General features: G+C 31.8%; 2 protein-coding genes across 7 annotated transcripts in view; one reads left to right on the top strand and one right to left on the bottom strand.

Moving 5' to 3' along the window:
• The first annotated feature begins 629 nt into the window (after nucleotides 1-629).
• LOC148614673 (uncharacterized) lies at nucleotides 630-20,567 on the top strand. 2 transcript variants are annotated; one of them, XM_088588947.1, is made up of 14 exons: nucleotides 630-909; nucleotides 2,598-2,759; nucleotides 3,822-3,959; nucleotides 9,462-9,754; nucleotides 10,520-10,777; nucleotides 12,087-12,186; nucleotides 12,384-12,493; nucleotides 13,819-13,889; nucleotides 14,938-15,107; nucleotides 16,821-16,938; nucleotides 17,749-17,765; nucleotides 18,084-18,212; nucleotides 19,200-19,236; nucleotides 19,622-20,567. In XM_088588947.1, the coding sequence occupies exons 1-14, from the start codon at nucleotides 858-860 to the stop codon at nucleotides 19,803-19,805; spliced, it is 1,839 nt and encodes a 612-aa protein (XP_088445073.1). In that variant the 5' UTR covers nucleotides 630-857; the 3' UTR covers nucleotides 19,806-20,567. The 2 variants fall into 2 exon arrangements, with proteins under 2 accessions (XP_088445073.1, XP_088445072.1); XM_088588946.1 differs by having other exon boundaries at nucleotides 637-909; nucleotides 3,819-3,959.
• The window catches only part of LOC148614674 (uncharacterized), a 37,072-nt gene continuing 29,145 nt past the window's right edge, over nucleotides 18,605-26,531 (bottom strand). For 2 of the 5 annotated variants that reach the window (XM_088588938.1, XM_088588937.1), the window contains exon 20: nucleotides 22,142-23,909. In XM_088588938.1, coding sequence (XP_088445064.1) covers nucleotides 23,710-23,909 — 200 coding nt within the window. In that variant the 3' untranslated portion in view covers nucleotides 22,142-23,709. Of the gene's footprint in view, nucleotides 22,108-22,139; nucleotides 23,910-26,531 lie in introns of those variants that run through there. The other 3 variants (XM_088588939.1, XM_088588941.1, XM_088588942.1) reach the window with 3 other exon arrangements.

Raw genomic sequence — 26,531 nt, forward strand, 5'->3', positions numbered from 1 at the left:
AGGAATTTTTTGGGGGATTTAATTCTCTGCACATTTTGTATCTTTAGTTAGCTTACCATCATGCTCTGCTTTTGTAGCATCGAGCGTTACTTATGTTATTTGTAAAATATTGTAACATCTTTATAACATCATAATAAACAATATATTTAGAACAATGGATTAAATACTTGAAATAGTGGAATGCCCAGCTCCTATTTATTATTTGGTTGTTTTTTCCGGACTAATACTTTAATGGTTGAACAACGTGTCACCAGTTGTTTACAACTGAACAACTTTGTGAGAAAGTCACGGCTAAATCTATGATTAAACTGCCCATCCTTCCACAGCAGCTGAGTTTTCCCCTGATTAACTGGGATGCGTCGTCTTTCGGTTAATTTATGTCAAATTGTATTGTTACTTCTTCTTTGCAAAAGGTCATGAATTATCTATAAATATAAAAATAATGGTTACCATATTTTATACTCATAACCCGAAAAATCGCAACAAGATTATTTTGATTTTGATTATGTATCAGATTTTTTTAGGTCAAACTTTGTAAATGAAGCTTATTGTAAGTAAAACTTAGATTTACTTTGTGGCATGGGTGAGTAGTATTATTAATACACATCTTGATCTTGAAAAACTGAGTCGCCATGAAAAGTGGTAGAATTATTAGCATATATTGTAAATGATAACCTCACTTCGATCAGTAAGCTTTACATTGGTAAACCTTTAAATCTTATCATTTTATTTGCTTAATTACAAAGGTATGTCAATATCTAAAGCAAGATTTCGAAATAATATCAAACTAAAAATAGAACAGTAAACAACAACAGAAAGAGAGTCAAGTGTTATCTTAATACTTGTTTTATCTTGGTATGGAGATAAATGCAGGACATTTTATCGTTATTGTTTGTTCTTTGGCATTATGTAAGTATATAGTTGTTAATTATCTTTGAATATTTTTTCTCTTTTATTACGTTACTGATTTATATGCTTTGTTTTGTGCCGTTTCATGACCTCAACATCTTCATGGTAACATTGATATGTGTCTTCAAAATGTGATTTAAGTCATATATAAGTTTAAAAGAATGATTTTAAAGCTTATGTATGCTGTTAATGTATACTTGTCAGTCGATAAGTTTAGTTAGACAATTAAAATACAAATACGGTAGGGATGTCCAATCTCTCCTATATTATATATTCTGTAGACTATCAGACGTTTTGTGAATACTGACATTTTACAAAGTTCGGAAAAAGTCATAATATTGGGTTGCCAAACTTTGGATGTAAAACATTTATTAATTGAAACGATTTTGTTGACAGTCAAGTGGGCAATTTGGAAATATAGGAATATTGCCAAGTATCAAAAGAAGGCAATTTCTAAATTTATGATTTGTAATATGATAATAAACGAAGTTGTCTTCATGGCAAGAACAAACAGAGGTATAATAGATGAAAACCTATACCTCGAAATGAAAAGGGTATTCATGGATTTTCATTAAATTTTTATGTAGTATTGCAATATAAAACGGTCATTATTAACCCTATTAAAAGGGTTCCATTTAATTTTGAATCTCTTTAATCAGAAATAAAAAGCTACAGAAATACATCTAATAGTTAGAAGCCTGAATTAGGGTGCTGTAATCAAATATCAATAAACTTACGAAAATACATCAAAATTTACAATGAAAGACAGTTCCGTGTTATGTGTGTATAGTAGTTACAAATGTAGCTTTCTGAATTGAAGTTATAAAGGGTTATGAAAATACAATTCATATATCAATTGATTAGACTTTTTCTTTTTTCAGTGCAATGTGATATGAAATTGAAAGACCTCAGTAATTTTGGATTTTTACTGTTAAATAATATACTTAGTCTTTTTTATAATATTAAACGTATCAAAGTTATTATATAAAGAAGAAATTTTCAGTTTTAGTTCATCTCTTAGTGTGTTGTATAAATCATACCCAAATAAGAAATGTTCTTCGTCTTTAATGTTAATATGGCATACGGGGCATATTCTATTGTCTTTGGAATATTGAGGCGTCTTAATCATAAGCTGATAAGAGCTAATTCTTATTTTGGATATCATGGATCTCTCGGCCAGTTAAGACAAATCATCTATATAATTTGGTCTAAATCCTGACCTATAAAGTTTTCTATAAAAAAAGATAATTTTGAAGAATTACTAATATATGAATTTTGTTCTTCTAAATATTGATCTGATATTCTTTCTTTAATCATTAGTAACTTTATTTTAGTGCACTTGGGTTATTCATTAAATAGCCAAAGCCCTAGATATCTAGTAACCTTTTGGTATTACTTGTCCAAGTGTTTGAATCCTTTGTAATATACAAAAAATTGGTATAAAAGAGTAGTATTATTGGAATAAATATGATTTAGAAATCCAATGATTGAAAAATTAGTTTTACATTGCATGGGCAATCTACATAGCTCTGCACGACAAGCATAGTTGCAAGTATTACTAGTGATAATTGTTATGATACACGACAATAGTAGATCGATCGCCCTACATTGCTGATATCATTTAGTTTTTATGGTCTCTCTTTCATAAACATTACAATTTAACAATTTTTTCCCATATCTTCCATCAGTGTGTAACGCAGTCGATAACACTTCTTTGAGTAATTGGACAGCTTGGTCATCTTGCTCAAAATCATGTGACATTGGAACTCAATACCGTCAGCATCAGCATGTGGAAACTGGACAAGTTACAGGTTTACAGGTGCAGTACTGTAATTTACAGTACTGCCCAGGTAAGATAATAGTTCTATATAACACGGGGTCTAACTGAATGTATGAGATTCGTTATACTTGGGTGGAGAAATGACGTCTTTTGAAGCACATTGAATTTGTGAAAAGAAAATGAATTTCTCTCATTACTTTTTGTTTTATTTGGGACTAATTCCTCCGTAAAACAACGCATCTGTTTACACAATCTACCTACAGTGAGGGAATTTACTTCCATCATTTTTCACAACTGTCATTGTTACGTAACATAGCAAAATCATGAATCACCTCTGACGTCGTCGGTTGGATTATACGAAAGCGAGTCAATGTGTCAACGTTTTCACATGAAAGTGAAAAAGTTATCCCTGCATGTTTGTCTAGTTAAATTCTGTTACTCTATACCTTTTATGTAACAATACATCGTTTCTACATATGAAACAACAGTTTTATATCCGTGGCAACATATTTTACTTGAAATGTAATATCCAATTCATCAATACACAATTATGACAAATCAACAACAATAAATACAATCGGTGACTATGGCATTGACTTTACTCTTTGATGCTATTTCTTAGTCATTAAGTAAGTGCCTAAAATAGAAATCACACAGGAGGGGATTCATGCATGTGAAAAACACAACGAATTCATTCTTATTTCTTATTCACCAACAGACTGCATTACCACTCAATGCTTCACATTTGGTTGTTGTACTTATGAGATAAAAATATACAGATTGTTTGGCACTTTGTAGGTAGAATTATTGTTCTTGATTTGATTTAATTTTATTGAGATGAGATGAATGTACGGTTTTCACAAAGATATAAATTTTAATATAAATGATACCATGTTTACATGAAAATATAGCATACATACACCTACAAAAGCATTGTTTGTTCGGTGTTTTTTTTTCAGCATGAATCTCTACAAAAGGCAGCATCTGAATTTTATATCCACTGGTACCCAAAACGAATGCTTCAACATTAATTTTAACCTGCAAAAATGCATTGTCGTCGGTCGTGAATAATCAGAAAATGTTATAATGATTTCATTTTTAATAACATGACTTTTTCTTTCTTTTAAAGAAGACTGGAAAAATTGTTCTGATCAAAATACTTTTGGGTACCCTGATTGTTATCCAAGAATAAGAGACGGGAGTGGTAAATGTGTTGCCGGGAGGTGTCACTGTACGTTAGGACCTGGATATAATCTGTATTATTGTCTTCGTAAGTACATCTATAATTCACGGAAACAATTCATTACACGCTCGAAAAAAAACCTACATGTTGATAGCTGAGTAAACCCCGTGCGAGAAAACCCCATCCAACCCCACTCATCAACTCCAATATGATACAGATGCTTTGATACTTACATTTACGAACCACTTGATCGCAAAAAAAATAATATAAGCATTTTGTATTCTTTGCCCACTGTCTCATACCTCTTTAAAAAAATGGGACATATATATTCCATCATGTGAGTTTGAACAGAATTTTTACTATGTGCTATATTTTCGAACTTTGACAAAAACAATCGTAAAAACAGTTCATTAATATTCACTTCGAGTATTCAGATACTTCATGTGGACAGAGATTAATGGTGCAGCCCAGATTGGACTTTGGACCTTGTCGCGCCAGCATTATAACAATGGATGATGATGAATCCTTTGATTCCGAATTTAGTAATCACAGTGGTCATGATCCGTTTAACGAGTCAAATCACAATATACAGAATGGTATTTCCGATGGCAAATTTAATGACCAAGATATGCTACACCTTATACGATCAAGCTTTGGTCAACTTGATAAAAAGACATTTAAGCAAATTTTTTTAATGTTACTGATGTGAAAGACCTGAAACCGATCCGGACGTCCGTTTTTGATCTTGTACGAAAAGGAGACCCTTCACTACATGATAACAAACTAATAGAGCGCACTCAACGAGAAAACGGTCAAACCATAGGTGACAAACTTGCAGACAATATATTCATAATGTACCAGTATCTGGAAGGTGCTGAAAACATATTGGAACTCAGTGTATATCAAAATCGAAACGAACGGCAACTACAATAGGTGATGATGACTCCACTATGATGGACTTTCGACAAGTACGGCTGCTAAAAGTGCTGATAATCCTGTGTCCGTAGCAATGCTATTGGAAATAAAGAATCTTATTATAGAAACAATCCCGTGGCTGAAGATGTCCAAAAACTTACTGACAATTTTGAAAAAGAAATTTCATTACTAAAGAATGAAATTAAGGATAAAGATTCGGTGATATCTTCACTTAAAGAAGAGTTAAAACAGTCCCAAATGAAAGTAATCCGCCTACAAGCCGATATTAAAATTCAAAATCAAACATTGAAGGAACAGGGTGACGAACTTCGAAATGCGACAAGTCCAAAACAAATATGGACAGATTAACAGACAAGATAGCTAATAGACTGAACTCTATTGAAAATAAATTGGAGAATCAGAAAACGGCCGTTGTTCCAGAAAAACATACTCGGATGTGACTAAAAAGAAGTGTACTCCTGCCATTCCTGAAAGAACGCAAGATAACGTACAGTACGAAGATGTATCCAGATACGACGAATCTATGATAGACACTTTGAACAATTCGAATACAAAGAACAAGAAACAGAACGACCATCAGAAAGACATGTATGAGCTATTGATAATGCATTATTCCGCGGTGTGGTCAGAAAAAGAACTAAGATGTTTGTTTGTTTGTTTGTTGGGGTTTAACGCCCGAGCAGCAATATTTCAGCTATATTCAGACGATGAACATGAAATGGATGATAAAATGAGAATTGTATTGTATAATGTTGTAGCACATACATCATACGAGGTAGTGATGCCGTGAGAGAGTATGCGGAGAGTAAGGGTGTGCACGTGACTTTTACAAAGCTGTTGAAAAGGAGGGAGAATAGAGGAAAAGCTTCTTATATTATGCGTGTTAATTTGATTGAAAGTGATTTTGTAAACCTTGTTGAGAATGATGAGTACTTCTGACCTGAAGGGGTATATTGGAGGGACTATGTCCCCTACTAAAATTGTAAAAAATTGTTCACAATGATAGCGTTTATTGTTAATCTCTGTACATTTTTGATTTTTGCACCATGTTAAGGTTTGCAACATGGAACATGAGAGGTGCAATGTATGACACACATTATTTTGAGTATATTTTAAATGAATCTGATGTGTGTTTGTTCACGGAACACTGGCTTAATTAAAGTTACATTTCATTTTTGGAAAAAGTGGCAAAATATTTTTAGTTGTGTATAACATTAGCTCAAATTGTTTAAGCAGCAATAAAGGTTCAGTCGGAACTGTCATTGTAGTAAGAAATACAATTGATTTCAAATGTACTGAACTAAACATACAAAGTGATCGAGTATGTGGTATCAGGTTGTCATCAAGCGATTTTCAAGATATTTGTATTTTGTGTACACTATTACCATCAACGAATTATAGAGCTGATGATTATGCAATGTATTTAGAAGAGGTGTTTACATATTATGATAGGTTATGTGATAACTGTGTAACTATCGTAGGTGGTGAACTTAATGTTGATCTTAGTAAGAACAATATGAAAAGTAAATCACTACGTGTATTTCTTGAAGACAGAAACTTATGTCCAGCCCCTTTACTTCAGATACGAAAAGGGCCATTGTATACTTTTCATTCAAAAGATAATATTGGAAAAATTCTTGTTGATTATATTTGTATACCTGAGTATTTATCTAATGATTTAGAACTAATCGAGGTTAGAAATGATTGTCCATATGATGTTTCAGATCATTTACCTGTTTTTGTTTATATTAACATCGATCTGCTGAAAAGTACACCGGGTGTTTCCTCTGTGAGCGTAAAAACTCTCAAATGGTCAAAAGCTGATTGGTTTGAGAAAATGATGTACAATGCCGAAATAGATCGCTTACTGAACTTTGATGTGAACACTGATGAACAAAATGGCAAGGATGAAATTGAAAGAATGACATGTCTATTCACAAATGGACTCCATATTGCTGCGAATTCGTGTATTCCGACAGGCTCTTATCGACAGTTTTTGAAACCGTCCTGGAAAAGTCAACACCTTAATGACTCTCATTATCATCAACGAAAAGCTAAACGTGAATGGATCAGTGAGAATAGACCAAGATAAATGATGACGTAACATATATAGAATACAAAGTCAAAAAACGGGAATTTCGTTGGCAAAAACGAAATGCCGAGAAATTGTGGCGTAAACATAAATGTGATGACATTCAAACGTCGGCAGAGACAGATATAAACGATTTTTATAGAAATGTCCGGGAAATGAGACAAGCGAAATAATCTACTACTAAACTTGTATACGATAATAAGGTCGCAGGGACTGATGCTGAAGTGTGTCAGCTGTGGAAACTATACTTCAATGAACTTAGTTATAGAGCTGTTACTCTTACATCTGTTATCAGCAAACTCCTAGAAAAGATATTTCTAACACGTATTCAAAATTATCTGGAACGCATTAAAACTGTCATACCTCATAAACTTCAATTTGGATTCGTGAAAATGCATTGCTCTATTCCGGCAATATACATACGGCCAGGTACTATAATAAACAATCTTCGAAAGTATTTTCGGCTTTTCTTGATAACGAAAAAGCTTTCGATCGTATCTGGCAAGATGGATTGATGTACAAACTACGGAATATTGGTATACAGGGAAAATTGTGGAACATTATTTTCACTTCTTACAAAACTGCTACCGCTCATATACAGTTTGATGGTTGGATGAGTCGATCGTTTCATATCAAACAAGGCGTTGAACAGGGAGAAGTGATGTCCGCTTGGCTATTCGCATTATTCATCAATGATCTCATAGTGCAATTCTTAAATACAAACTGTGGATTGATTGTTGGCTCTCTACACATACCAACTATTCTTCTAGCGATGATAAAACTTTACTTAGTGCTACAGCCACCGGGCTACATACACTACTAGATACTATTCGAAATTATGCATATTCGTGGAGACATAAGTACAATGCATCAAGAAGTACCGGTGTCGTCTTTAACCCTGTGAAATCTTCTAAAAGAGAACCAGAATACGACTTTAGACTTTGTGATATACACGTTCCAATAAGCCAAACTGCGATTGAGAGGAGAGAAAAAGCTTGTAACAAATTGAAGCAAAATCTACACTCATTGTATAATATCGGTGTCAACCTCGATGGAATTAGTCCGACTTCAAATAATATTACATGGAAAAGAATTGTCCTACCTACTGCTTTATATTCATGTGAACTGTGGGGGAGATTAACAGAGACTGAAATCGATATGCTTGAGAAAACCCAAAGATATTTTGCTAGATTTATACTCAAAAAACATCTTTATACCGAAAACATCTCCAACAGATGCATGCGTAACGAACTTAGGACTTTGGGCAATCCAAGGCACAATTGATAAATTTAAACTTATATTCTACGGACGACTATGTAGGTCCAATTCCGAAACGACTCACGAGAAACTGTTTATTTCTGTTTAAGCCAACTACTTAGTGGTAAATTAGACAAGCAAGCCATAACATGTGATATTTTAAAAACTGTGGTTAAATATGACATGCTATTATTTATCGAAAACTATGTATCCGAATGTTATATACCAGACAAACTTTTGTGGTCAAAAATTGCTCGTCAATCAATTGAATTGCATGAAGAAAATAACTGGCATTCATCCATTGTTCAACGTCCGGCCAGACATTTTAGAATCCATAATAAATTGACAGCACATAGACTATTAAGACTGGCAACAAACGGTTATCCGCATACATCAACAGATGTTAACCTTTTTCTCCCTTGGAGCTGTGGCCGTAAAACAAGGCTTATGTACATTATGTGATACACATTCATCCGACATTGTCAAGCATCTAATTTTGAACTGCTACGAACTATTTGAACAAAGAAATGAACTCTTTACAATATCGTGGACGTATTACCTCTCCAGGAATCTGTTCTTTTCTTCGACCAAGATGATGAGGACATCTTAACTGTATTACTTGGTGGTGTAACAGACTTCATAGAAACAATTGACTCGTTTACATGGCGACGCCTGATGCACTGTTCAGCAGAGCGCATTTATAATATTATGGTCGAATTAAAGATGTCTTAGCGTATCATAAGTATAATTTTGGTTAGTACTCATGCCTTGTGTAATGCTTTGATACTTTAGCTACTATTGTTCCGTTTATAGTCTGTATATATGTTTGTTTTGAAATGATCTTTGTGTTGTAAACTTGCTTGTAATGACCTTCAATACTGGTGGAAATAAATAATATCAATCAATCAATCAATCAATCAATCAATTATATATGATAAGTTTCTTTTTTGGCGATAACCCAGAATGTTTTAAATTAGTCACAAAAATCTACACTTTTAACTCAGTTTGGTACAAATGTAGGCTTATACAGAAAAAATAATTGGTGATGTATTGATTTTTAAATTTGAGGTTTGAAGGTGCTTTAAACTCACCATGAATGGCACGATGGATAACTTTATGTCATATGAAGAACAGGAGAGTAATAGTACAGAGACGTTTTGTTATTCGCAGCTTCGTTTTACCCATGAAACGTATCAGCTGCTTTGATGCAAAAGAAAAAAAACAAACATACAACTATATAAAGCTACACCCGAAATATATTTATATATATTGCAAAACTGAGAATTAGTCTACGTTTTCTTTAGCTGAAGTTGGCAACTGCATCATCCGACAAGAACCAATAACAGCCATAGGATATAAAGACCCAAGACTTTCCTATCCATATTCCTATTCGTTATACAGCTGTACAACAAATGATAATTTAAATTACGAAGTGCATGTAGTCGGGATCTACGGTGAAAATTGGCGGAAAGATTATGAAATATCAATTGTTCCAAGAGGACCGATTACAAAGCCAGTAGTATTAATCCTAACGTCATTTAACCCAACGCATTGGAAAATCATTACAAACGTTGGGTTATATAAGGTGTTGTATGGTGTAAGTTCTCACATTGTTAATATGTGTTTACAGGGGCGGATTCTGGCGGAGTAGTGGCGGGCATGTGCCCCCCTAAAATTTGCAAAGCATGGGTTGTCAGGAGCAGATTTAGGCGGGTTTAGGTTGAAACTTTAATTTCTCGCTAATTTTATCACAAAAGACATCTACATTGCACACACTCTAGAGGAATATTTCAAGAATGTAACCCAAAAAAATTTTCGCCTCACTCCGCTCGGTGATGTTAATTGTGCCCACCCCCCCCCCCCAAATCTAAATTCCTGGATCCGCCCCTGGTTTATATTTAAAATATGCAGTAAGTTGTTTGATTCCTCAGCAAAAAACAAGTGAACACGCTAATTCTGTTTGAACAAATATAAACTAGATGTTATATTTTGCATGTATGCAACCTATCTAAAGCGTACTTACAATCGATCTAAAATTTACAAATAACTGTACGATGTTCTGAAATCATTAATAAAGCATGCATAAACCGATCTAGAATTTACGAATAACCATATGCTGTACTGATGTCATTTATACAGAGAGACTAGGTTTAATATTAAGTATGAAGTATTTGTTTTAAAAAAATTAAGAGATTAACCTTTCCAGTGGAGATCTATTTATAATGTATTCAATATTGAATATGTACTAAATATGATTCAAATTCTTGAAAAAAACATTGTACTCTGTTTGTTTAAATGCACTTAAATATTTGTTTTGATATTGTTTACTCCATTTAATATTATGTTATCTATCTAAATGTAGGGAAGCACTCGTAACAACGGCAGTACAGTTCGTGTGACGTCAAGTTGTCCGTATGATATCCAATGGAAATACAAATTGGATGGACATGGTACAGATACTGGTGGTGGTGATACTTTAGAACTGCTACAACAGATTTACTATGAATTTGGTCCAGTAACATCCTTCACGGGTTATTATGAGCTAAGCGCCTATCCAAAATCAAAAATCATAGTACACATTGGTGGTAACCCTTTGAGGGTCTATCCACATAATTATCAAGTAAGTACTATAAAAATACAATTATATGTTTTGAAATGGATGAATTAGTACGTAAATAAGAATAATGAATAAGTGAACAATACCCACTTTAAAAAGGGTAAAATGGAACTAAATAACTCATACAACAAAAAAATAAAACGTACAAAAGTAAAGAAAACGAGGCGCAAATTTTCGGTACTACGGACTTCGTCAGGGGCAAAAAGTATTAACAGTGAGGACTGAGAGAAAACACTGTTGACTAAGACTTCTGAAACAAAATTGATAAATGTGGCTATTGTTCAATTATTTATTATTCATATTCATAAAATAGCTCTTCATTTCCAGTCAGAAGGCAAAGAGCCCATTGTATTATAATTGGTATGCAAATAAAGATATTCTTATATCTATAACGAACCTTCCAGTTGTGTGAAGCATATGCACGTTAAATGTGTATGCCCGATAATTACATCGATTAACTTGTTGATAAAATCAATCAAATATTTGACATTTTATGTTTTTCTGGCCTTAGATAGGGTATAATGTCACATTCACGACTTATGATTTATAAGCCTTCTGCTCAGGGAATATAAATCATAAGCCGTGCATGTGACTTTATATACCTTATCTAAGCCCGGAATAACTATTATGTTACTTGTATAGTGAACATCTTTCATATAGGAAAAAAATGGATTCTATGGAATCCATATAAAGCATACTTACATTATAATGGTTTAAGTAAATATAATAAGGATTTTTATTCACTTGAATATATGGTTTTAACAGATTTAATAGTGTAAATTATAAGACAACCTGATTTGATTTTTTTTTCTAATTTTTAATTTTTTTTTATTTTCCTTTTTTCTACTAGATTTTATTCTATATAATTATAATATAAACCCAACTACAATGCATTTATGTTTATTATCAATAATACAATAGTATTGGTGATTTGTATGTTTCATTTATATTTTGATTGTAACTGTAATTGTAATATGTATGTTGGACTTCGGTAAAAATAAAGATATTTGGATTTTCTCCCACAAAAATGTTATATATCAATATATTTTAAGCGCCATATAAAAATATAATACTAGTATTTTAAAAAAAATATTCATGAACAAAAATATGTGAATATATTCACTCTGTGCGTATTTTTAGTAATCGAAGCGTAACAGCAGCAGCCATTTATAATGACGCTTACGACATGGGAATGAAAAGTTTTATGTATACTGCTGTGCCAACTTAATATCCAATCAGAATTCCTACATTTTAATGTAAGCTATGACATATTGATATATCACTGTACTATAAACTGATGGTTATATTTCAGTATCGAATGTCATCTGATGATTGTTCTTATTTCACACCACCAACCACTGTAGCTGCTAGTACAACCACGACATATGGAAGAACAACTTTACATGACACATGTGAGTTACACAAGATTTATACTACATTTCACATAAAAAAAAACGTCACTAGAAAAGTCGGTAATTTGCTAATCAGATTATTTCTACGTGAAACTTACAATTGGTGTAAACAAATCATTTTAAACCTTTTGTGACACTTTCAGTTTTGGGGAATATGAAGCTTTGAAATGATCACTGTCAGATTCCAATCGTTTCAGATTTACATTATACAGTTGAAGTTGTTTTGAAAACCTTTATATACAGAAATACTATGGTGGAAAAGTTCATGAACAGGAAATCAACAGAGTTCCAAGAGATTAAAAATGCGGTAGAATTAAACTTTTCTTTACTGTAAATGTATCATTTTTGCTTTGTAAATATTGTTTAGCCATTTTGAAAAAAAAGTACCTGCGAATTGATTTTCTAACACAATGAATCGGCATCCATTTTTCTTTTATGTTTATTTGAGAAAATGAAAATAAGCAAATACGAAAGTTAAGAAATTTATAGTTTATTTGTATATAAAGATCTGTTTGTAACAAAGACATTTTTGTTCTTATTAATTTTCTTGGTTATTTTTGCATATTGTTTGAAAGAAAAATAAAAAGAGATCTCAATTAAAGGCATACGAAAAGCTGAAGACTCACGAAACGTGGACTTAAATGTAAAAAAAAGAAAGGAAAAGTTCAGGGACATATTCGTTAAGGAACTTTATACATGTACACGGAAAATTGAATTCATCCGATAAACCAAATTCGTTTCGGAAAGAGTATTGGATCATCTGTGTCTTTGGTTAGGCATCCCGCTTAAATTATTTCCGTCATTTAAAGCATTATTGATAAAATGGAAGTCAAAACTTAGATTGGATTGAATATGTTTGCACGTAAATACACGTTGTTGTTTATTTATGAAATAGAAAAGATGGTCAATGTAATCTTCGGGTTAGAATACCTTCGTTTTAATCAATATCATCTACGTATAAAGTACTTAAAAAGCTACAGTTTGGAATTAAAGAAAAATACAAAACTAAGTTTATCGACAATGCATAAGTATAACTATTAAGTTGAATGATTAAGTAGCTGTCTTTGTAAGAATCATGCAAAATCTGAAAAATGTGATACACCCTAAAAAAAAAGGCTATATATTTTTATTTTTGTAATTAAGTTGTTTTATGGGTCTATATTATAAAATTTGTAATTATTCATTCAAATCTACCTGCTCTTAAGAGATAATCAACATTAAAACTCCAATAGATTCTATTGTATTTGAGTGTCATTTACAGAGTTATCTCCCTTAATTTTGAATTCTACAGTGCATTCTATACAATTTTTATCTCCTATGAGCACGGGTTATACGAAAAATCAATTGTTAATTTCTATTTACTGAAGCATTTTAATTAAAATATCAAAAATAAAAATATGTAGGCTTTCCAACCATGTATCACATTTTGCATGATTCTTAGCTGGAGTGCTACTTAAAAACTACTTTTATACCATTTACTAACAAATTTTAAAGTACAAAAAAATGTATATTCTTGTAATGTGGAAACTTGAACAACCTTTTAAGATATTACAGAACATATGCAAATTAAATAGTAGATCTCTGAATTTAACAATTAGTAATAACTGTACTAAGACATTATTATGATTTTAGATCGAGAAGTACTGGTGGAATACTTTACATGGTAGTCTAAAGGACTTTACAGTAAATGAAATGGAAAAAAAGTAGGTATTTTGATGACCTGTTTTTTATGTGCTTGTTTGCGATAAACTTGATACGAATAATATTTTTGCCTTTTAATGTTACTAAAATCTGTAATTTTTAATATTTCTTGAGATATAAAATATAAAATGGGTCTATAAAACATACATAGAACTGATACTTGCATGAATCGTATGCATTCTTCATCCGAAAGCATCCTCTTACTTGATAAAATTATGTTTTGTTTGTTTGTTGGGATTTAACGTCCAAGCAGCAATATTTCAGCTGTATTCAGTCAATGAACATGAAATGGATGATAAAATGAACATGAAATGATGATGAAATGAAAAAAGGGATGGGACACAAGGATAATAGGGACGACAAATTTTGATTGCCACTAGAACAAGGGGGGATGGGTAAGGTTGGGCAATTTAGTCTCCTGTGGCGGAGCGCAAATGTTCCTACTCCTATCGAATACCACAGCAGGGTTCTTTAACGTGCGAGGAACGTGACATCTTTCTCAACACGGTGCATCACTATGGTTTGCGGTCAGGTTTTCCGTATTATAACCTGATAATCCCAGCATGTAACATGTCAGGGGTACCCCATTCCACCACCTGGTGCAGACATCCCAGTTGCTCTGTGGGCAGAGCGCCAAGCCCCCGGCTAGGTTTCTGAGCACTATTTAGTCTTCTTTTACGACAAGCTTAGAGCTGCTGCAGGCCTATTCTTTTAACACCCGGACCTGCACGGGGCACTTGAAAAAAATATATGCATAGCCTATTTGTTTTGCAATAATTTCTGTAATAAATCTTTAAAAATGACAAAAATGAGGGGTTTTTTTTACTTATTTTCAGCATATTATGTTCTGTAAAACAAATATACCAAATATGAATTATTTTGGGAAAGCTTGGTTTTGGAAGTTTTGCATGATTTTCTGGCAGATTAGTTCTTAACATGAAAAGTTTTAAAAAGATATGAGCAATCTAGTAAGATGCCTACTTACTTTTCTCCATAAATATGTGGTAAATAAAATTATTTACTAGTTTATTGTTAAAACTATGTTTTCAGACACCTAGAGCCCATTGTGAAACTTAGGTTATCCGTTTTGCCAGATAAAGTAGGTTATTTGATACATGCAGCATATGAGCTTTCTCGTGGGAATCTGTATGTACTGATTCGAAATACCCAGATTTCAGCAAGGTCTATATCAATTACTGACATCTTTAATTTACATTCAGGTAAATAATTTATTTGTATAAATGGTAATCATCGTTATATAAGTAAATATCCGTGAAGGATTTGTGTATTCTACAGAAATTGTTATCAAGAAATATAGCAAGGATCTATCACAATCACTTACGTTTTTTTATAGACACCGTGCTTCTAAATGTATCAAGTAATCACGGTTAAATGACAGAAATTAAGCATTTAACTATTGAGTCAAAACTTGTCAGTGTGGTAAAAAAAGAGTTGATGTTATATTCAACAATATTGCATACGTATGTATTGATTCAGTACTACCACAAAATGTGATCGTTCAATAATATCATGCTGTCGTCGTCGTCGTCTTCAGCGTCGTCCGGAATCCGTAGACAATTTGGTTTCCAGGCAATAACTTGAGAAAAAGTGTATAGATTATTATGACATTATACCACAAGGTGCCATAACACAAATGAAAGATTGGCATAGATTCTCGGGTTGATACTTGAACATTTAGGAATTGGGGATCAAAAAGATAACAGATGCAAGCATTTTTATGATATCCGGATAATAACTTTACTATCTAATCGAACGGATCTATTTGAAATTGAATCATAAGGTGCCATACTACAAAAGAAAGGATGAGATTAACTTTTAAATTGTCAAATCATCTAGAAATTAGGGCCTTAAATGGGACATAAAATAATTTTAATCATTTTGGGACAATAACTTGGCTAAAAGTGAATTGATCTCCGTGAACTTGTACAAAGAGTAATCAAGGGAACCAAGGTTATAGCGGTAATCAAAAGAATGTAATCCAGGGACAAAGACCAGACATGGAAAACAGACATACACAACAAAGAACATAAAGTAACTAAAATTATACATACAAAGTAACAAAGGCAAATGAACAACTCGGACTCCACTAAAACTGGGAGCATGAACCAGGTGCACCGGTAGGGTAAGCGTCCTCTGCTTTTCTAGAAACACCCGCCGAGTTGCTCATAAAAAGTCAAGTCCGGGGTAGATAAACGAGGAAAGGAAAACTATGACCCGCTGAATAAATCAGTTTTCATAGTGCAGATGGATACACCATAACGATCCACGAGTTCATGATGACGACCATAAAACTTCTGTAGTGATGACTTCAATCTTGTAGCAACAAAGAAGAACCATACCTTGAACGGTAAGCTGGGACTGATGTTGGGGTTTGCAACTGTAATCATTTGTGGATAAAGGGTCAAAACGGGGCCACTTATATTCTGGTATAATTCCTATCCTGTGTCAAATATTTAATCGGTATCACAACTTAGAGCTGTACCAAGCTTGAATGGCGTGTCCATACTAGGTCCAGCTGTTCATACTTCGAACTGTGCGGTCAAGGTTCAGCATGAAAATTGTGAAAGAATTCTTGACTTATGTTTTAACATGAACCAACATCCTGCAATAAAAGATAGCTAGTGGGTGGAAATAGATACAACTAAAAAATCATGATTTCTTACATTGAATTAATTAATGTCATCAGAAACTCACTGCTGTTTGCTTAAACCTTTAACTTATTCAGAATGATGTTAAATTACAATTTTAAGCTTTAATAGGTCTGTCAAATGTGCATTTTCCAACAACAGATAATTGATGTAATAATGGTTTCATCAATATCCTTGTTTTATTTTGTCAATTTATACGTTCTTTTCCTTAAAAAAAGATTAGGGCAACCGCTTTTATATAATTATCATATATTTATGTTTCAGTTGAAATATATTACTATAGCTATTCTGACAATTTGTGTGAATTCTTAAGTGAACTAAAAGGTTGTAATGAAAATTACGATTGCAAACAGTACAACAAGATTCCAACATGTGTCTACAGGTGACTATTTTTTTCATATAGCACAATGCAAAGCAAAGGGTTAAGCATTGTCGCTTGTAATTTAAGTAGATATGGCAAGGGAACACAACATATCTTTCGAATCTTTTAGACCAAAACAGTTGATATTCCTAAGCATGTGCTTTCAAAGAATTACAATCAGAACTGAAAGCAAATTAGCAAAGTTCTCAAACTGTTTTTTTTTTTCAAAATGTTTGTAATAACAAGTAATCAAAGATTCGACTCTACAGCACGATAAATCTGCTAGATTCCTACCAGATAAATTTAAATAATAATTTTCCTTGATAGAAATGCTCTTGCCGGATTAAGATTCCTTTTTAAAAAATAATTTTGGTTTTAAGTAATTCTTCTATACAACTTATTTTTTTTAATTAAATCTTCCTGTGCACTTGGTTATTGTGCTCTGCTATTGAGCGTTTACACCTTGAAATACATGGTTGATACGAATAAGATAAAATCAACAACAAAAGCCAATTTAGTAGATTTGACTGCTAGAAGTGTAAAGTCTTTTATTTTAACGAAATGCCAGATTTATGATTGACGCTTCCAGATAAAATTTTTAACAGAGGCATATTACGTACAAGAGACATCTGATGCAACTAGAAAACTGAATTACGATATCAGAAGAAATAAAGTCGATATGCAGAAAATGGCTTCGTTACCATTTCGTCTTTCGCTTTCAAACATTTCATGGTTTTCACAAACATACATTTAAAAATTATTAAAACACGAAAAAAACGTTGTTTTTTCATCGGGAAACTAATGCAGTTAATTTTATATATTCTTTTCCAGAAAAAAACCTGAAGCAGGTGAGCCAAATTTATCTATAGTATAGAAATTCAAATCGAAAATTCTTGGTTCCAAACAACGTTTGTTTGTAACAAACGAGTACTGAAATTATGTAAATATTTTGCTAATGATTGAACAGTTACTAGTATTTATTTTTTCACGATATCTCTGTTGAAAACAGTTCTGTGACACAGCTTCGTAACAAATCTTAAATTGAATTATTCAATATAATCCGACTTAATACTTAATTAAAATAAGTATATTGCTTATAGTGAATATCATGCTATAACTGTTAATTTGAAATAAAATTTAATTCGGTATTCGTATATGTTTTTCAGATACTTCATCATTTACGGCGATCATTGTCAGTATCAGCACAATTATTATTTTAGTCATAGGTATTATTATTTTTGTGATAAGGCAAAGATATCGACGATATGTTCCTCGACTAAATAATTTTACAAGAGGTAAGTTATATCTTATTATTTCAGTGCATAATTTGGAAAACTATGTCCTCTTTCGATTACCCCGGACTTGACTTATATGAGCAACTCAGCGGGTATTTATAGAAAAGCGGAGGTGACTTACCCTACCGGTGCACCTGGTCCATACTACCAGTGTTTAGTGGAGTCGGAGTTGCTCATTTTCTTTTGTTACTTTGTATGTATTATTTTGGTTACTTTATGTTCTTTAATGTGTATATCTTTCCATATCCGTCCCTGGATTACATTCTTTTGATTACCGCTAGAACCTTGATTCCCTTGATTACTCTTTGATTACCGCTAGAACCTTGGTTCCCTTGATCATTCTTTTGATTACCGCTAGAACCTTGGTTCCCTTGATTACTCTTTGATTACCGCTAGAACCTTGGTTCCCTTGATTACTCTTTGATTACCGCTAGAACCATGGTTCCCTTGATTACTCTTTGATTACCGCTAGAACCTTGGTTCCCTTGATTACTCTTAGAATAGCAGTAGATGTATTATATCGATAATTATGTCATATCATATTAAAATTATTATTGTCCATTGGTTTAGAAATAGTCCAGTGCCATACATACTTTCAATATTATTAAAGAAATTATCGGAATTTTTTCGATTGTCCAAACAATATTTCGAACCTTAGTATTTCGTCTAGACGTTCAAATCTGGGGTTATTCTGTTGATTGGCGATGTAACAATCGAGGTGACGCAGCGTTGTCATTGGATATTGCCGATATGTTTTGTATCACGACAGTAACATGAGAAATATTAAGCAGTAAGAAATATGGAAAAACGATAGATTTGCAAATAAAGCATATATATATAGAATAAAATGGGATTATAAGTACCAGTATAATAAACTAAAAACTGTGGATGATGTATTTTAAGTTATATATATGAATTATAATAACAATCTTATATTGTATAGTCATTTTTCAGTTTTATATTTTTAAATATCAAAATATTCCACAGGAAACCTACCTCAAACACAAAATACTGCCATTTACACGTAAGTAAAGCTCATTATGTAACATGATTTTAAATTATTTATGTTTGTCATGACCTGAATTTTTCTACGAATGTTTCTTTGCTAGTCATGAAAATTAAAAAAAGAACAATGGTTTTAATCCTTGCAAAAATGAAACTGTTTCCACGATCAATGAAGTAAAAGTACCATATATCGGAGTATATCATATTGTTATTTCATATACATTTGTAATACGAAATAAATACTTTAGCTTTTGAGACTTATTGAATATACCACATGTGACATGTGGTGAAAACTATAAGAGTGTTCAACAATTGAATTATTTCCCTCCTGAAAACGAATTTTAACAAATTATCTTTACATTGTATATTTCCAATTTGATGACAACTATTTATTTATATTTTAGTACTGGAAATACTGACGAGATCCAATCACACAGTCTCCAAACACAATTTACGACTCACAATACTGACAGTCTCCCATCACAGGGCCCACCAACATATGAAAGTCTAAGCCATCACAATCCACCCAGTTATTGCGAAGCACTGAAGACATTAAATGCAAATAACATGAATTCATCTGTTCTCTAAAGATGTCATAACTGTTTTCTAGAAGTGTAAAAAATGTAATCCAGGAATAACAACCCTATTCCTCAGAGATATAAAAACTAATAACTTATGATATAAGCAAAGAAATAATCGGGTCTAGAATAGACCTGTTTTACAAATAACGGATCCAAATCACAAAAAAGCTACTGGCGTAGAATAAGTTAATCACATGATGACTACGTAGAATATGTTAATAACATAATGTCTATGGAGAATGTGTTAATCACGTGACGTCTATATGATTAAATGATTGTTTCAAATTTGTTTACATTAAGCACATTAAAACATTGTAATTTAGGTAATTTAATATTGTAATAATTTGTATCGTATTGTTTCGTTCCTATTACAATTTTGCCCTTGGTTTCCTCGTACCAGTTTTATTTCGCCATTTACTATGGATCTTTATATCACATATGTTACAAATTTTATTAATTTTGATACAAATATCTTTTTTTTATATATATAAATACTATATTTTTTTCTTTAAGTAATTAATTGTAAGTTAATCATTTTCTTGTCATTAACTATTTTTATAAGGAAACATAATCTCCCTTTCAAATAAGCAATAATAGAATTTGCATGAAAATAAAAATAAGAATAGTTTAACTTCAACTGATAAGACTAATATTTATCAACATGGAAAGAAGGACAGATGCAATATGAACGAAATGACACATAGAAAATTTAAATCTGAAGGAACAACAAAATTCCATTCTTAAATTTCATAAATGATTACAAAAATTGCTATTGAATAGTTTTATCAAGCCTTAACACATAAACTATATATATATATGTCATGTTATGTCATTTTGTATTTAATATTTGTTTAAGAATACCCTTTTACTTTTATAAATATTTTATTATATGAAATCGACTATTTGTTTTCTATAAATATAAAAAAAATATCAAATTGACTGTACAACTTAAACAATCAAACAAATAACAAAGATGGCTGGCAAATCATGATTTCAAAATAACAAAGATGGCTGGCAAATCATGATTTCCAAATAACAAAGATGGCCGGCAAATCATGATTTCCAAATAACAAAGATGGCTGGCAAATAATGATTTCCAAATTGGTGTTTAATATGCTCCCTTAATGCTAATTGGTCTAATAAATCATTAGCTAAACCTTTATGAACTTTTTAATTTTTAGTGCTTGGTTTGTAATATTTATGAATTATCTCCTATTTAAACATTGTTCTCTTCTGTATTTTTTGTAAAAACAATATATTAAAATAGTCAAAGTATAGTATGAGAGAATAGCATTTGGTATAACAAGTTAATCTTTGCAAAAATCCACAATAGTTAATGTGTAATTTTCAAAAGCTGACATACGTTTTCTCCATAGTATATTCGAATTAAAATAATATATCCCAAGGAAAAATGCTAGAATTAAAAAAAAATATAAAACATTAATCACAAAAAAACAGTAATTTATTCCCATACTATGTGCCACAAAATGTGTAATAATAAATGGAATGATACTTTGCAATTTGATGAATTATATTTTCATATAAGTGCCTGGGCTATTATAACACCCCGAGCACCCCCCCCCCCACTAAACTAAATTCCATTATGACTTTTAGGTAGTTATACCATCTATTGGCAAGTCAATTTGTCACCAAAAAATATATATATTTATACCTTGTTGAGGCAAAAATCTTTTTGTATTCTTTACACCCTTCTTTTGATTGAACACATTACACCAACATATATATTAATCATCATATAGCCCACTGTGTCATTTTTTTATTGGTATAGAAATATTCAGTGATACTTTTGAGTACAAAACATACCCCTATTAAAACAAAATTGGATTAAATTGACATATTTCAATTTCAAAACCTCTAGTGAAGTTATATTTCAGACAAAATGGCTTTTTCTGGTATTTCTGTTTATTCTTCTTCTTTCTTGTCGTTCGCCTTTACACTTGGATTTTTGCTTCATCTGGTGGTTGTCTGTAAATCATCCACTGTTCCAAATAGCTTTTCCTTAATAGTTGTTGGCCATATCTATTGTCTGAATGTCTGATGGTTCTTGCATGTCTATGGAATTGGTGTTGTATCTTGTTCTGCCTCACCACAGGGACACATACGGGATAGTACTGATTTTAACACTCTATTCAGACGTTTTAGTCTATTGTGCGCTGTCCTCAGTCTGAAGATAGGTTTGTTAAGGTCTCATCAGATGGTGGTAATTGTCTCTAGTGCCTGTTCTGGTAATTGTAGCTTCTTGTTTGTCAAGGTTTGTAATACAGAGAGGGCATATGTAAGGAAAACAACTGGAATTTAAAAAGCTTTAATATGAGACAGGTAATTTATCAAGCATCATAGCGTAGTTTTCAGATGAGTCCAAATAAACAAGTATTTGAACTATTACAAGCTATCCAGTAAACAAAATGCCACTTGTTTTCTTGCAATCTTCCGTATGAAGGAAAATGCTGATTCTTAGTATTTGATCACGGTAAAAAACACATTCTGGGCATTATGATTGAGAAATTCATTTTTCAACATATTTGCTCTTTCTTTGCCTATTAAATTGTTTTGAAGTGACAATATTAACATCTATTGAATGGTAAAAAGGGGAATTTTCGTAATTTCATATTTTATTCCATTTCCAATGTAAAATGGTAATTTTTTTCACCTACTGTACTTCAAATAAGATTTAATGCGCTTAAAGACATTAATTTAGCGTCCAAGTTTTCAAATAAGCCCAATTATATGAATAATTGGATTTTTTTAAAGGCACATTTTAGCGAAAGAATAGGCACCCTACCCTCTATAACTTGCCTCCAGATGAAGTAAAATGATTGTTCATACCTCACAAAAACCGTAAACACAATTACTTTTCAGCATTTATGATGTAAATACGTATTATTCAAGTGTATTGTCTGGCATAATACATATATTTCTCTGGTAAAATATTCCAAAAAAACGACATGCCATTAAAAAAGGAAAATTTCAGATTTACATATCATGACCAGTGTAAATCCCGAATATACAAGCACGTTTTATGATGCTTGAAACACGACTTTTAGTTTCCGCTATCTAGCTTAATGTGTTCGGAGCCGCAGTTTTGGCAAACAGAATAATTTGAATGCTGTAATAAATGATGACTTTCAACTGATTCGCATACTTGAAAGACTCTTTCAGTTTTGATTCTACATTTGCATGAAATATGTGCAATTTTATCTCTTGACATTATGTTGCATGTCACATATTTTTATACAGGGAACAATATACTGACTACAAAGAGAATTACTCGTAACTTATATGTATTACCTTGGACAAAAATCCCCATTCTCATGACAAAAAAATCATAAGAAAATTCAGAACTTTGTATACATGTGTAAACCTTTTGTGTAAATCTTTTCAAATCTGTATATCAACTGATAAAATCTGAGGTGTTTTGGGTTTTGGAGTTTGCAAGTATATGTGTATAATATTATCTTTCATAAAGTCACCTTTCATATGTTTGTTACTGGTATAACATCCGTAGCCACAGCGTGGATTGAAACGCAGAAAAAGATTATTAGTTATACTATAACTATATATATCAACTACACAAAACAGACCTCTCCCAAAAGAAAAACGTCATTTCTCCACCCCGAGAACCGCGTAACTATGTGTGTGAAAGAAACATTTTCACTTTCATTCATTATACTGTCTTAAAGAGAAACAAATAAGCGTTTTACAGCTCGCATAATGTTCTGTGGTTACATCTATCGGTGTAATAAAGACTAAAGTAAGTTATTACACGTACACGTATAGCGAATCCAGGTGAATTGTCTGAGTTCAGGACCCCTCCTTTTTGTTGAACAGTTTAGTTAATTTTGTGCAATATTTTGGTAGAAAAGAGCAAATGATAGCCTGGAACCACCATTTTACAAATATTTGGACCGGACCCCCTCCTTATTGACGCGCCTTCGAGTATCTACAGTTTGAAGTCTTCTTGTATGTATACATTCTGACAAGGGGTTCAAATTGTTCGTTAGAATAAAAACAGTATTTACCTGTACATTTATCAATCGCAAGATGTATGCACCCTCTGTCTGTCTAGAGAGGAAATGTATACCCAAGATAACTGAAATGTGCATTTTGATTTATGATTTCACAGAATGAATATAAATAAAAGCAACTTTGGACTACTTAATGCATACATGTGTAAATGCATCAGTTTTGTTCACAAGAGACTGTAGTATTTTTTATTTGTTTTCTGATCTTCGGAAATTTTTCTGCTCGAATTGACTTTAAATGAATTTCTAGCCAAAACCAACGTTGTGAACATGTCAAGTGCCTTGATAACACGATCCAATACCCCATATCATCATTTAATATTTTGATACATTTTGTGGCCGAGAATAATAGCACTATATGTCATGGCGAGGGGATAAAGTCGGTCCCGATAACATCGCCCCTCAATATGATGTACTATTATTAATGTACTTTGTTAGGGTTCAAGGAAGTAATGTGATGAATGGAAAAAAATATTTATTTATTATGATTTTTAGAATTTTCAGTGTTCCAAAACTGTTTATCATCTTTTTATTGTATTGCTAATTTTGAGGATTGTATGTTACATTCTAAATATATGTATTGTAATTTATTCACATATTTGTTTTTTATTACTTTATAAACATAAAAATATTTTTTACTGAAAAGTCATGGTTCTTATTGGGGTACTGGTAGCATTTCTGAACCGACGTATATATGTAGGTATGCCATTGATTTACCAAGTACATGCAGGTATACGAACGGCACTTTTCACCATATGTGCTAACTAGGGGTCAAAACAGTCTTGAAGTTGTTTACTAGTAGTTAAAATGAATGATTTCGCCCTAGTATGAAACGTGCTTGACACGTGTCGCGCATCTGAATTATTGTTACTAGATTATTCCACTTATTTTTCTATACAGAGTTGAACTATCATGTATGGCAAGTCAAAGTGGACAAAAATCAATGTTTTGTAATATTAGAAAATGAATTTTTAATATTACAAAATTATTTATTTTAATATTAGAAAAGATTTTTCTATATTACAAATTAATTTTGTAATATTACAAATTCATTTTCTAATATTACAAATTCATTTTCTAATATTACAAATTCCTGATTATAAAATATCACACATTTTGTAATCTTAGAAAATGAATTTGTAATAACTTTGCAATATTGCAATATCAGTCACATTTTTTAATATTAAAAAATGATTTCTAATATCAAAAAGTCGCAACTGAATACGACAAATCCATTTTCTAATATTAGAAAATCCATTTCTTATATTAACAAATCGTTTTTTAATGTCAGAAATTCAATTGAATGTTTAATATTAAAAAAGTGTTTTGTGATATTAGAAATCTAATTTGTAATATTAGAAAATGAATGTGTGATATTAGAAAATGAATGTGTAATATTAGAAAATGAATTATATTTTCTAATATTACAAATTCGTTTTCTAATATTACAAATAAATTTAGTAATATTATAAAATATAACACATTTTGTAATATTACAAATTGAATTTTCAATATTAGAAAATCAACTGCTACATGTCCACCATTATATCTGTTCTACCATCTACCCAACCTTAATAGAATTGTAAAGCAAATGTCATATGTCTTTTTAATGCAAAATAAACTAAACAAAATTCTAGCAAGCTCACAAAAATAAATACACAGAAAATTTCATAAAAATTTATCGAGTGCACCCTAACCTAAGGAACAGTCGAGCCACATGAGCCACACAAAAGGTAGACTGTTTGTGGTTGTAGAGGGCATTAAGTTATCAAACTTTCAAGTTTCAAAATACTGCCATCTGTGGTTTCTGAAATTTTGTCTTTGTAAATTGGCTAATCAGAAGATAAAATAGCCTTCGGTGTGCATCTTGTTTAATCAAGCAAAACCAAAACCTCGCCATCATTGTATGAAATGTCTCTCACTATTTCTGCCATGTATGGTCACCATTAAGTGGCTAAGTATAAAGAGTGATATAGGCCAAAATGTGTTTCACCATAGTTTAAAAGGCAATTTAGAGTGTTGAGCCACCTTACCCACACAAAAAGAGTAATCAAGGGAACCAAAATTCTATCGGAAAACAAAAGAATGTAATCCAAGGACAAAGACCAGTCATGGAAGAGTAATCAAAGGAACCAATGTCATAGCGGTAATCAAAAGAATGTAATCCGGAGACAAAGACTAGGCATGAAAAACCGACATACACAACAAAGAACATAAAGTAACTAAAATCATACATACAAAGTAACAAAAGCAAATAAGAAACTGCCATGACATAAGACTTGTTTAATGTCGAGTAGCCAAACTATTTCAATAGAATCATATAGAAACTGGTACTATAACTCTATAAGGCTCGTTCGTTATAATGTTGAAATTAAATAATTTGAGTTCATATTTTGCAGTATTCAACTTTCATTTATTGTGAAACATATCTTTATATCTTTTTTGGTACTTTAGTATCATAATTTCTAATATTTGTGTCAAGACTTAATTCTTTTGCACCACACAAATGTAATTCATTTCATTCTTAAAAGTTAAAAACTTGTTAGCATATTAATTCATGCTAATTTTATCAAAGTTCCTTGTTATACAAATTTAGGTTGATCTTGGTTTTCATAAATCTAAAAGATGTCACTGTATGGTTCAATCTAAATGAATGTATGATTAATATTTGCAAATTTATGTATATATTA

The sequence above is a fragment of the Perna viridis genome, chromosome 6 (assembly GCF_037379345.1).
Source record: "Perna viridis isolate PV_CMFRI_1.1 ecotype Kerala chromosome 6, ASM3737934v1, whole genome shotgun sequence".
Classification (NCBI taxonomy): Eukaryota; Metazoa; Mollusca; class Bivalvia; order Mytilida; family Mytilidae; genus Perna; species Perna viridis.

Bases quoted from the DNA above. Each gene is read 5' to 3' on its own strand.
- LOC148614673 (XM_088588946.1), top strand. From the start codon at position 858: ATGGAGATAAATGCAGGACATTTTATCGTTATTGTTTGTTCTTTGGCA. The intron at 12,187-12,383 runs GTGAGTTACACA...CAATCGTTTCAG, and splicing joins AACAACTTTACATGACACAT to ATTTACATTATACAGTTGAA. The intron at 13,890-14,937 runs GTAGGTATTTTG...CTATGTTTTCAG, and splicing joins GTAAATGAAATGGAAAAAAA to ACACCTAGAGCCCATTGTGA.